This window comes from Rhinopithecus bieti, unplaced genomic scaffold (assembly GCF_001698545.2).
Source record: "Rhinopithecus bieti isolate Rb0 unplaced genomic scaffold, ASM169854v2 scaffold_7673, whole genome shotgun sequence".
Taxonomy (NCBI): Eukaryota; Metazoa; Chordata; class Mammalia; order Primates; family Cercopithecidae; genus Rhinopithecus; species Rhinopithecus bieti.
The window spans coordinates 6,385,218-6,398,052 of record NW_016806375.1 but is presented as its reverse complement, the minus strand read 5'-3'; the positions used below and the strand labels follow the sequence as shown (position 1 = coordinate 6,398,052).

Here is a 12,835-nt window from a genome sequence, read left to right as displayed (position 1 = left end):
ACAGATTAAGGAACTGACTGACTGTAGATCACCCAGTCAATACCACATGGCAGATCTACAGCTCAAACCTCCAAAACCTATCTAGATAAGAATTTTTCGGTATGTTATAATTATTTCTTGGGTTGCTGCACAGTTGCTGATGCCTATAATCCCAGCGCTTTGGGGGGCCGAGGCAGGAGGAGCACTTGAGCTCAGGAGTACAAGACCAGCCTGGGCAATATAGCAAGAGCCCATCTATATAAAAATAATAATAAATTTTTTAAATTGTTCATTTGGAGAACTTATTAATTCAATCGAGAAGGGAACACACAAAAAAAGGTTTTAACAGAAACTCAATACAGCTGACCCTTGAACAAAAGGGGCTTGAAATGCACAGGTCCACTTATACACAGGTTTTTTTCTGCCTCTGCTACCCAAACAAGATCAACCCCTCTTCTTCCTCCTCAGCCCAAAGTGAGGATGATGAGGGTGAAGAGCTATATATATATATGTTTGTGTGTGTGTGTGTGTGTATATATATATATATATATATATATATATATATATAGTTATTGACCATTCATGTTATTGGTAAAGCTACCAGTGAACAGTAGGCTACTAGTAATTAAGTTTTTGGGGAGTCAAAAGTGGTCCATGCCTGTAATCCCAGCACTTTGGCAGGCAAGGTGGGTTGGATCATCTTGAGGTCAGGAGGGGGGGCGGGTAGTTTGAGACTAGCGCTGGCCATCACAGTGAAACCCCGTCTTCCTTCACTAAAAATACAAAACTTAGCTGAGTGTGGCGGCATGCCTGTAATCCCATGAACCTGGGGGGCAGAGGTTGCAGTGAGTCAAGATCACACCATTGCACTCCAGCCTCGGGACAGAGCAAGACTCCATCTCAAATAAAAAAAAAAAAAAAAGTTATACTTGGATTCCTGACTACAGGGCATAGTGGGAGTGGGTTGGGGTTCAGTGCCCCTAACCCTAGCATTGTTCAAGAGTCAACTGTAATTTTAAGTGAGCTCTCACATATTAATTCACAAAGTCCAAGGATTTTCTTTTTTTTTTTCTCCTGCCAAAGGTTTATTTGTACAAATAGCACAGGAGGACCCCAGTCCCATGAAGACGGCAGCCCTGGGCTTGCACCAGTCCTTCTGTCCTCACGTTGGCAGACAGAGATATCTACTCTGAAGCCTTTGTAGGGGCCTGGGAGCCTTTGGGAGCCTGAGCTGGAACTGAAGCTGGAGCTGCAGACTGGGCCTTGGTTGATCCTTGGCCTTGGCTGGCATAGCCTGAGCCCCTTGGCAATGCGGACACAAGCACGCTTCCCAAGCTTGGGTGGGCAATGTAGGCAAGTCAATTGAGTTTGCAGCTGACACCCTTTATCTTGGGCTTAATCTCCTTGGGCTTTACGAGGGTCTTGTTAGCCTCAGCACATGCACTTATGGCCTTGGCATTGTTGGCCTTTATCTTCTTTAGGCCCTTCTTGTGCTTCTTGGCAAACAAACTGCATGTTCTTCAGGAACCTGGGGTCCACCATTTCTATGCCATTTTTGGGACTGCTTGTGTGTGGTGTGGTTCTTGGACTTGGCCATGTCTGAACCTTAAGCCGTGGCTCCCAAAGTGCCTAGAACCGGAAGTTTCTTTTCTTAAAATATCAAGAAAATGGATACCATTCTCTCACCCTTGCTTTTTTTTTTTTTGGATACGGAGTCTCATTCTGTAGCCCAGGCTGGAGTGCAATGGCATGATCCTGGCTCACTGCAACCTCCACCTCCCATGTTCAAGCAATTCTCCTGCCTCAGCCTCCTGAGTAGCTGGCACTAATGGCGCACGCTGCCACACCAGGCTAATTTTTTTTTTTTTTTGTATTTTAGTAGAGACAGGGTTTCACCTGTCTCTACTGCCCAGGCTGGTCTCGAACTCCTGAGCTCAGGCAATCTGCCCACCTCGGCCTCCAAAGTGCTAGGATTACAGGCGTGAGCCATAGCGCCCAGTTTATCCTTGCTCTTCACTCTGGATGCTATGCTTCTTAACAATAGGTCTCTCAAATTACACAGCAAGGACCTGATTAAGCAGGTCATCTATGCAGGCCAGGTAATTTTCAGTCTCTGTTGTAAGATATACCAAAGTATCTTTAAAGCAAATCCTGGCTGGGTGCGGTGGCTCATGCTTGTAATCCCAGCACTTTGGGAGGCCGAGGCGAGCAGATCATGAGGTCAAGAGATAGAGACCATCCTGGCCAACATGGTAAAGCCCTGTCTCTATTAATAATACAAAAATTAGCTGGGCGTGGTAGCATGTGCCTGTAGTCCCAGCTACTCAGGAGGCTGAGGCAGGAGAATCGCTTGAACCCAGGAGGTGGAGGTTGCAGTGAGCCGAGACTGTACCACTGCACTCCAGCATGGTGACAGAGTGAGACTCCATGTCAAAAAAAAGCAAATCCTACAGGGAGTTTTGTAACAGAAAACATAGGGAAGTGATTGAACAAATTTGTATATGAAGGATAAAGGCAGCAAAATGTAATTTTTTAAAATTAGTGACAACACTTCTAAAACAATAGATAACACATAACTTTCATCTAGCTAACACTAAATAGTCAACTTAATTCAATACTTACCAAGTAAATATTTATTAAATACACACCATGCATAGGTGATACAGAAATAGTGGGGAACAAACTGAGGGGGATGGGAAGATGTTGCTATCCAAATAAAGAACGTTTACGTTAATCTTTATCCTTTTCGCTTCAATGGAAACAGTTTTTTCTGTTTTTTTTTTTTTACATTTCACTTTAAAACCAATGAACCACTTTTGTTTCCATATACCTGACCCTATCACTCCTAAAGCAAATTTACCCTTTCCATACTCTCATCTAATTACTGTGTTCTGCCGTAGAGACTACACCCAGAAGCCACACTCTGTTCTTGGATGCCTTACCAAACCAGTTCACCAAGCTTTCTTCCTTAGAGCCAGATCCTGAAATCCCATCTCCTCTCTCAGGAAGCCTTAACTTGAAAGCCAGGTTAATCTGTTTAGCCCCACCCACAGGCAGCTTAAAACTACCATAACTCTCTCTGCACTCACCACCTTATAATAGGCACCTATTACTATAATTCTGCTCAGAAGTTAATTTATTCATGTGCTTATTCAGTACATTACTCATTGCCCTTATGGGTCTGTATCAGGTCTTAAATAAAAGCTACCAGATAAAAGGACATGTACTGTACTTGGGTTTAGCACTGAAAATGACAATGCTTAATGCTTTTTGAAAATGATTTCAAATACATTAAATTTAACCTGATTTGTGAAATTTATAAAATCTCCCAACATAGACGAATCTCACAAACATTATGTTAAATGAAAAGTGCCAGACACAAATGACCTCTTTTTGTATGATTCCATTTATATGAAATTCTAGGAAAAACTATAGTGATGGAAAGCAAATCAGGAGTGAGGGGCCTTATTTTCCCACATAGGAGGTTTTTTTTTAAAGGCAAGAATGATTTAAAAACCTCAAATCTATATCATCTCAGATTTCACATTAATATTCACCTCATAAAAGAAATTTGGAATTTTCTTTCAAAAGACTGACTTGCTCATTTACAACCAATAGCACATTTTATCATTCAATTCTCCATTCAAACTGTAAATCAGCATTGGAACTTTGTTTCTTTTTGTGTGTGTGTGTGTTTTTTTGGATGGAGTCTCGCTTTGTCGCCAGGCTGGAGTGCGGTGGCGCCATCTCGGCTCACGGCAACCTCCAACTCCCAGGTTCAAGCTATTCTCCTGCTTCAGCCTCCCAAGTAGCTGGGATTACAGGCACAGGCCACCATGCCCAGCTAATTTTTGTATTTTTAGTAGAGATGGGGTTTCACCATGTTGGCCAGGCTGGTGTTGAACTCCTGACTTTTCAAGTGACCCACCTGCCTTGGCCTCCTAAAGTGCTTGGATTACAGGCATGAGCCATCATGCCCGGCTGGAACTTTTTTTAAGGACAGTTTTATTTGGGTTGGTTCCATGTAAAGACTATGTAACCCAGTTCTTAACTCAAGATACAAAAAATACAAACTGGAATAGAAAAAGGGGCTACAAGCCGGGCCTAGTGGCTCACGCCTATAATCCCAGCACTTTGGGAGGCCGAGGCAGGTGGACCAACTGAAGTCAGGAGTTGGAGACCAGCATGGCCAACATGGCAAACCTTGTCTCTACTAAAAATCAAAAATTAGCCTGGCATAGTAGTGCAAGCCTGTAATTCCAGCTACTTGGGAGGCTGAGGCAGGAGGATCACTTGAACCTGGGAGGCAGAGGCTGCAGTTAGCCAAGGTTGCGCCACTGCACTCCAGCCTGGGCAACAGAGTAAGACTTCGTTTCAAAAGAAAAAAAAGCCGGGCACGGTGGCTCATGCCTGTAATCCCAGCACTTTGGGAGGCCGAGGCAGGTGGATCACCTGAGGTCAGGGGTTCGAGTACAGCCTGGCCAACATGGTGAAACTAAAATACAAAAATCAGCTGGGTGTGGTGGCGGGCGCCTGTAATCCCAGCTACTCAGGAGGCTGAGGCACTAGAATCGCTTGAACCCAGGAGGCAGAGGTTGCAGTGAGCTAAGATCGTGCCATTCACTGCACTCCAGCCTGATCCACAAGAGCGAAAACTCAGTCTCAAAAAAAAAAAAAAGTCTCCAGTAAACAGTAAATACCATTCTCAGCTATTCTGAATATTTTTGCAAATGTTATTTTAGATTATTGCTGGAAAGCAGCTTGGTTTTAAACTATATTTTAGTCTCCATTCCATGAAGAGGCTCTTTAATCCCAAAAGTTAAAACATTACTCTAAAACCCTCCAAAGTAAAGCTAACCATTTGACAGAACAATGTCTTTCTATCTCGTCATCTTTTATACTCGTTACTGCTATTTGCACTCACCAATATTCCACACCAACAAAGGCCGCAATTTCTCTGATATTCAGATTTACTGACAAACTCAACAGGTTAAAATTATTTATCAAAGTGTGGCTACGTGATTAAGATTTCTTTTAATACAATTGATTTGAGTAAATTTTAACATAGTTGATGCTGCTCAAACTGCCTTTGCCACTACCTATACAAATTTAGTCCCGACTGAAATGTGCCAAACATGACCATTCACGAAAGGAAAGAGTAATTAACACTTTTAAAAGAACCACAAAGGATTTTACATAGTATAATTCAACAATTTCGTGTCACATCTGCTGCAGAGATCACAAACATTGTCACTATGCCATCTCCTTCCTCGAACCCCCACACCGCCTCCTGCAGCTTTATTCTTGGCTTTTCAAAGGTTTAATCCACTCGGGGCTGCTAAAGGAGGAATCAAGGAAGCATAATTTGTGAACCCAAGCTGAGAAAAGGGCAGGAATATGGGGTTGAGTCACGTCGTTCCGCCATTTTCTAAGCGGAGGAGGAAGACATGTTGGAACAAAAACACAACAAAAGAGCAGCCATTTCCCAAGCCAGCTCCAATAGCAACTCGAACTGACACTGCCGGGTCGCTTCAGCACCTTCAAATCCACTTCACTGGACAAACCTAAGAACATCAGACGTGCCGCCGTAAAAAAGGCAGCAGCTAACCCTTCCGCGTAGGGATCAAAGATGACCCGCACGCATAACTGCAAACGAAAGCTTCGGCAAGAGAATGACGGAAGCGAAATGGAGCAGTGTAATACAATGAAATAAGTTGGCAAACTGAAATTTACTCAGTGATTGCGATGACTTACAGGAAACCACCAGCTACAGAGAACCCAGGTAACTAAAACAAGACCCGGATTCAGCTGGTCTCATTACCTGCCTCTACCCACTTCCTCATTCCGTGCTTCCCTCAGCGGATCGCCTACATGCACGGGGTTCTTACCGTATGTGGGGGATGCCAACCCCACCTTGAAGAATCTTATAGAGCTTGCTCTCGTACAGCAACTGGGGATGCCTGGCCTTCTGAGATTCTAGCTTCACTGCCACTTCCTGCAGGGGAAAAGAGGGGATGATGGCATCAACATCCCTACGGATTCAATGTCACTTAGGAGAGAGACATTAGCAAAACTCCAAGTCGCGACTACAAGGAAGAAGTGAAAAGCTGGAAAGAGAAAGCTCTCTGTAATTATAAAACGAGGCAACTAGCCTCAAAGGCCTCTTCAGGGGGTAGTGACGAAATCCGTACGTCCTCTAAAGTGCAGGAAAATGATTCATCCAGAAAAAAGAGGCAACCTCTGAACGTAGTGAGAGGTTTTTAAGGAACTAGGCGATCGGAAACTGTTCTAATTGGAACAAGAGGCCCAGTAGGATTAAAAATTAAAAAAAAAGAAAAGAAAAGCATGGGAATCACAGAAAGAGGATTTTGCCGTTTCCACCTTAAAAGTCGGTTAAAAAAAAAAAGCTCGATGAAGGGACATTCATGGGATGTGTTTAACAAGCTGGGAAACTAGTTCCCCCAACCTTTCTATCGGGTTCTTGACCCTTATAGGGAGCGAGCGGGCGAGGATCGTAAGCCAGGAAAACTAGCTCCCTGGACTCCCTGGCGAGTGCGTGGGGTGAGGAGAGGCCCGAGCACTTTGGGGGTGCGCGGTGGTGGTGGGGGGAATGAGGAAAAGCGCAGCGTTATCGTGAACCCCACCCCAGGTGATTACCTCGCCGTTGGTGATGTTGATCGCCAGATAGATGTCCCCAAAGGAGCCAGACCCGATCTTCCGTACCAGTTTATATTTCCCTCCGACAATGAATTCGGCCTTAGAGCCGCTGCTACTCGCCATCCTGAGAGACGAAGATGGAGGCTGGGGCCAAGCCCCGACACCTCTGGGAAGACGACGGAGGCCTCTGGGGCTCCTACACGGGGCAAGGCTAAGGAGGAAGGCGGCAGGAAACAGAACACGGAGGCCTTTACCGGCGTTCGGGGCCCAGAATCAGCCGAGGGGAACCTGATCACCGCCGCTCAGTCAGGTTTCTTTCTGCCAGGCCCAGTTTGTGAAAGGCTTCTCGCGGTTACCAGCCTGGGCCACTTGTTTCTCGGCGGCCGCCGCTGCCTCGCTTGCGCGGCGACGTCGCGGGCTGGAAAAGGGGCGCGGTGAGCTAGGGCGGCGATACCGCTACCACCACTGCCGCCGGCTCCGGCCCAGAGGGACCCCTGTCACTCCGCCGACGCCGCCATCAACACAAAATGCCCCCAGTCCCCGGGAGCCGCTTCTTCACGGCGCAGAGCACTCTGGGAAAGGGATCTGGGGCGCTCGCTCCGAAGGATGGGCAGCGAGAGGGCGGAACCGGATCCGTGAGAGTCGCGGCCCACGCTCCGAGCGTCACCCTGTCACCGCCCAGTAGCGCATGAGCGCTGCAACTCCCGCTGACTGCGCAGGCGTGCCGCGTCCTGCCTCACCCCGCCCCGGGTTTTCTTCCACTTCCGGTCGTCGGCGGCTCAGCCGGTGTTACCTGTTACTCGCCTCGGACCCGCCGGGTTTCTGGAAGACTGAGTGGCCCCAGGCCTCGATGTTGGGAGGAGTCACCTTCATGTTTCGTGTCAGATGAAAGCTTCAGGCCTCCTTAGGAGTTGAGTATTGACCTTTACTGTTTGAGGAGGTTTTTAACCTTTGATCTTTCTTCTGGCCGCTCCGCCGGACCGGCCTATTCCAACCCAGTTTCTGTTTGGAAAGAGGCTATCGCCTCTGGTGGAGAGGAAGAGAAAAGCAGCCCGCGTTGAGGAATCGTTCAGGGTTCTCGGTTGTAGCAAAGCCTAGCTAATTACCCTTCATAATTAGAATTTTCTTCTCTATTACGGAGTGTTATAGACCCTCTTTCCACAGGAGGGGAAAAAAGAAAGAAGCCGGAATCCCCCTGCCGTCCTACGTCTTTGCATTATTGCCTCACTACCACTTTTGATCTTCAGAAGAAAACCCGGTGTCTTGTTCATAGTGAAGATTAGGGATAGATGGAATCAACAGAAAATTAATTTAACAAGAGTGAAAAGACTGTTATGCCCCCGAACCCCACCAAAACAACAACAAAGAATCGTATGTTGGTCATGTTGAAAACCGCAGTATTAACCTGAACAGAGTAGAGGTAACTATTATAAAATTTGATTGACAACATTTAAAACTACATGGAAATTTTTTTCTTTTTTACTAAAAATCGATCAGAGAATCAAATCTTGACCACGTTTTATATTACAAAATTTGACCTGGGGGAAAATTGGGTTGAGTAATAACAATGTTCACAAAAGAAAGCTCCATGGTTTATGCTATCTTAAGTCAGACCTCAGTCATAAAAATTTAAGCAAAGCCTATCCAAAATAAAGTTTAATTGAAATAGAAATGAGGGCCGGGCGCAGTGGCTCACGCTTGTAATCCCACCACTTTGGGAGGCCGGGGCGGGCAGATCACTTGAGGTCAGTTGTTCGAGACCAGCCTGGCCAACATGGTGAAACCCTTATCTACTAAACATACAAAAATTAGCCTGGTGTGATGACGTACACTTGTAACCCCAGCTACTCGGAAGCGGAGGTTGCGGTGAGACTACATCACGCTACTGCACTCCAGCTTGGGCAACAGAGAGACCCTCTCTCAAAAAAATAATTAATTAAATAGAAATGGGAGAAAAATGTGAAGAATTTTAACTGCAGCTTTGAAAGGTGATCAAGTAATTAAGGTTAGTAATAGGGTTCATCTCGGAAGATAAGAGAGAGGGGAAGAGACTTCCCATAAAGTTTAGCATCAACCAACACCCAGGGTGCCCAACTCCCAAATCACCACTATTAGACAACATTCTCCTTTGGTGATTCTAAAGCATGTTTTGACTAAGTTAAAATCTGCTGTTAAATTTTGGTCTAAAACGCAGCCGGGTGCGGTGGCTCACACCTGTAATCCCAGCACTTTGGGAGGCCAGAGGCGAGTGGATCACCTGAGGTCAGGAGTTGGAGACCATTCCGGGCAGCATGGTGAAACCCCATCTCTACTAAAAATACAAAAACTAGCTGCGCGTGGTGGCATGTGCCTGTAGTCCCAGCTACTCAGGAGACTGAGGCAGGAGAATCGCTTGAACCCGGGAGGCGGAGATTGCAGTGAGCCGAGATGGTGCCCCTGCACTCCAGCCTGGAGACAGAGCGAAACTCCATCTAAAAATTAATTAATTAATAATGGTCTTAAAAAAAAAAAAAAAAAAAGCCAAGTTTAAGCATCTTGAATTTTCCAGAGATCACTCCTATTCTGCTAATTTTCTCACACACATCCAACGTTTAATGGATTCCTCAGCTTGAGGAGTTCTCCATAAGGGGATGAGGTATACGTTTAGAATGATATTTTGGTGTTGTGATAAAATGCTCAATGAAGCCGGGGCAGAGTGAGGGTGGGCATGGAGTGATCTAAATTAGTGATTCCCAAAGGTCTGTGTATAGACAGGTGCAAGTCGCTAACAAAGTTTTCCATGAGGATGTGAGAAAAGTAAGCAATATATTTTTCATATATTTATCTGATTTCACATTATATTTCATTCTGAGATTTAGTCTTTTCACATATGTGTCATTAAAATGCTCTTTTATGAAATGGTGCCGATGGTAGGTGGTTTTGGTTTTTTGAATATTCTTGCTTGGTTAAAAGTTGAGCCCGGGTGAGGTGGCTCACGCCTGTAATCCTAGCACTTTGGGAGGCCGAGGCAAGTGGATCACAAGGTCAGGAGTTCAAGAACAGCTTGGCCAATATGGTGAAACCCTGTCTCTACTAAAAAATACAAAAATTAGCCGGGCGTGGTGGCGGGCGCCTATAGTCCCAGCTACTCGGGAGGCTGAGGCAGGAGAATCGCTTGAACCCGAGAGGTGAAAGTTGCAGTGACTGAGATCGTGCCACTGCACTCGAGCCTGGGCTACAGAGTGAGACTCTGTCTCAAAAAAAAAAAGAAAGGAGTCTTCTAAATGTACCAAAGAGCAATTTCTGGCTCCTAGATCAGATGCATTCACTAAAAATATCAAAAGTGTAGAATAAAAATTGTAGACCTTGAGGGAAATATAGAGATCACCTAGTTCAATAATAATAATTGTATTTTTTTAATGCTTTGCAATTTACTTATGTGTCAAAGTCTCACTCTGTCACCCAGGCTGGAGTACAATGGCACTACCATAGCTCACTGTAGTCTGGACCTCCTGGGCTCAAGCAATCCCCCTGCTTCAAGCTTCCCCAGTAGCTAGGACTATAGGCAGGCACCACCATGCCTGGCTAATGTCTTTTTTTTTTTTTTTTTTTAAACTTTTGTAGAAATAGTGTCTTGCCTTGTTGCCCAGGCTGGTCTTGAACTGCTGGACTCAAGTGATCCTCATGCCTCATCCTCCCAAACTGCTAGGATTACAGGCATGAATCACTGTACCCAGCCTGCAATTTAGAGTACTTTCACAGGTGTCATTTGTGCCCCAGTAAGACAAAGTTACTTGCCCAAAATCATAGATATCTTAGTGGCAATGACAGGACTAGAGCCACAACTACTACCAAAAGAAAGAGGAAAGGGAAAGAGTAGAACACAAATTTGAACAATCTTGTCCCAGGGATTACTTCTGTGTTCGTAGGGAATTCGAGATGAATTTTATTAACTTCTTTTTTTCTTGGCTGGGTGTGGTGACTCATGCCTGTAATCCCTGCACTTTGGGAGGCTGAGATAGGAGGATCTTGTGAGGCCAGGAGTTCAAAACCAGCCTGAGCAACATAGACCCCATCTCTACAAAAGTGTTTTAAATAATAAAACAAAACTGGTTTTTTTAAGCCACAGTGTTTACTCAAGGAACGGTCACTGGTAGCCCGTACATGCTTCGAGTAAAATGATAGAGACAAGCACAAGAAGTCTAGATGGATGCTAAAACAGAAGGGTAGCCTGCCAATCTCTAGAATTGTTTAGTGTAAGTAAGCAGAAAATGGAATGCCTCAGAAATGTCTGTGTCCCAAGTGTTGTTTATTTTATTTATTTATTTATTTTTTTGAGATGGAGTCTCACTCTGTCGCCCAGGCTGGAGTGCAGTGGCACAATCTCAGCTCACTGCAACCTCTGCCTCCTGGGTACAAGTGATTCTCCTGCCTCAACCTCTTGAGTAGCTGGGATTACAGGCACGTGCGACCATGCCCAGCTAATTTTGTATTTCTTTCTTTTATTTTTTCTGAGATGGAGTCTCGCTCTTATTGTCCAGCCTGGAGTGCAATGGCGCGATTTTGCCTCACTGCAACCTCTGCCTCCCAGGTTCAAGCAATTCTCCTGCCTCAGCCTCTCAAGTAGCTGGGATTACAGGCATGCACCACCACACCCAGCTAATTTTGTATTTTAGTAGAGATGGGGTTTCACCATGTTGACCAGGCTGGTTTCAAACCTCTGACCTCAGGTGATCCACCCGCCTCAGCCTCCCACAGTGCTGGGATTACAGTCACGAGCCACTGTGCCCGGCCGTAGTTTTGTATTTTAGTAGGGATGGGGTTTCTCCATGTTGGCCAGACTAGTCTCAAACTCCTGACCTCAGATTATCCGCCTGCCTCAGCCTCCCAAAATGCTGGGATTACAGGTGTGAGCCACCAGCGTCAGGTGTTAAGTCTTACATAGTCCTGTGCATAATCAGCATAAGGGAATTCACGGAGTGATTGAAAACATGAAGACATTAGAAATACACAGTTGTGTCAGAGCGATAATGCATGCAGCCTGTTTTCAGTCTTGGATAGTGATGCCATTTCTGTCCCTTTCTTTAATCAGTCCCTGTTCTCCCCTCTGCATTGTCCATGGGGTTTTGTGAAAGTGGATTGCTGTATCTATGACAGTGTTTTGCAGTGGGCAGGTCTGTGCAAAAGTACCCCAAAGTCTGAGGAAGTTGGGATGCTGAAGAAAGAAGCTGACAAATACAATATTTTAGAAAGAAACATTTAATAGGAAATTATGAACAGAAGCAATTGAGTTCAAGGAACAGACGCCAAGATGGTAGATCCCCATGCCATCACCCACTAGACCTGGGGCTTATATACCACAGGGAAAGGAGTGGTTCAGATATGAGCTGTAGGACCATTGAAGTGGATAACATCAAAGTTGTTTGACCTAAGAGTAGGATTTACAGTAAATATCTGCTGTTACACAAGGAACAACAGATAAACTGGGAATTTTCAAGGACTTCCTGGAACTGCAGTTAAACCAAAATGGTAGTTTAGTTTCCAAGATGGAGTTGCTTTGTTTGTTTGTTTATTCTTTTAATTACATTTATTTTAATGCTGAATTTACTCCCATGCCATAAGTTTTGTTTCTTCTGGGATATCTTTTCTTCTGGAAACAAAACCTCCTCTTCTGGTTTCAGAACAATCTGTTCGTTTTCAGTAAGGATCATCTCAATGTGGCAGGGAGAGCTCATGTATGGGTTAATCTGACCATGAGCTCTGTAGGTCCAGCGGCACATCTTAGGTGCTTTCTTCACTTGCATATGCTCAATGACCAGAGAATCTGCATCTAAACCCTTATGTTCAGCATTACTCTCTGTGTTTTAAGCATGTGCAACAAAATTCAGCACTCTTTTCGGCCACCGACCTTGTGGCCGGCCCCACTGCTTGAGCTGGGCACACCTGCCAGCTCCACCATTGTATCTTCGGAATGGTACGCACTGTTTCTGTAAAGTGGTATCTTTCAGATACTTCGTGGCTTTTCGTATATGCATACTCTTGATGGCCTGGGCAGTTTCACGAGTGTTCTTAAAGTGAACATGAAGATTGGAACCTCTTGATGTGCAAACCGGGTCAAGTGAATAGTGAACCATTTTCACAGATTACCTCAGGTCACTTAGGGAAAGAGCTGCTTTATTTATTTATTTATTTATTTATTTATTTATTTATTTATTTATTT

At 45.0% G+C, this 12,835-nt stretch overlaps 1 protein-coding gene and 1 pseudogene across 8 annotated transcripts in view; both read right to left on the bottom strand.

Annotated features, from left to right (window-relative positions):
• The window catches only part of CSNK1A1 (casein kinase 1 alpha 1), a 56,871-nt gene extending 49,527 nt beyond the window's left edge, over positions 1 to 7,344 (bottom strand). For all 8 annotated transcript variants that reach the window (XM_017875815.1, XM_017875811.1, XM_017875814.1 and 5 more), the window contains exons 1-2: positions 6,637 to 7,344; positions 5,868 to 5,974 (exon numbers count right to left, since the gene is read on the bottom strand). In XM_017875815.1, coding sequence (XP_017731304.1) covers positions 5,868 to 5,974; positions 6,637 to 6,759 — 230 coding nt within the window. In that variant the 5' untranslated portion in view covers positions 6,760 to 7,344. The remainder of the gene's footprint in view (positions 1 to 5,867; positions 5,975 to 6,636) is intronic.
• A 4,805-nt stretch (positions 7,345 to 12,149) lies between these two features.
• On the bottom strand, positions 12,150 to 12,781 carry LOC108532083 (60S ribosomal protein L17 pseudogene; annotated as a pseudogene).
• Positions 12,782 to 12,835: the final 54 nt, after the last annotated feature.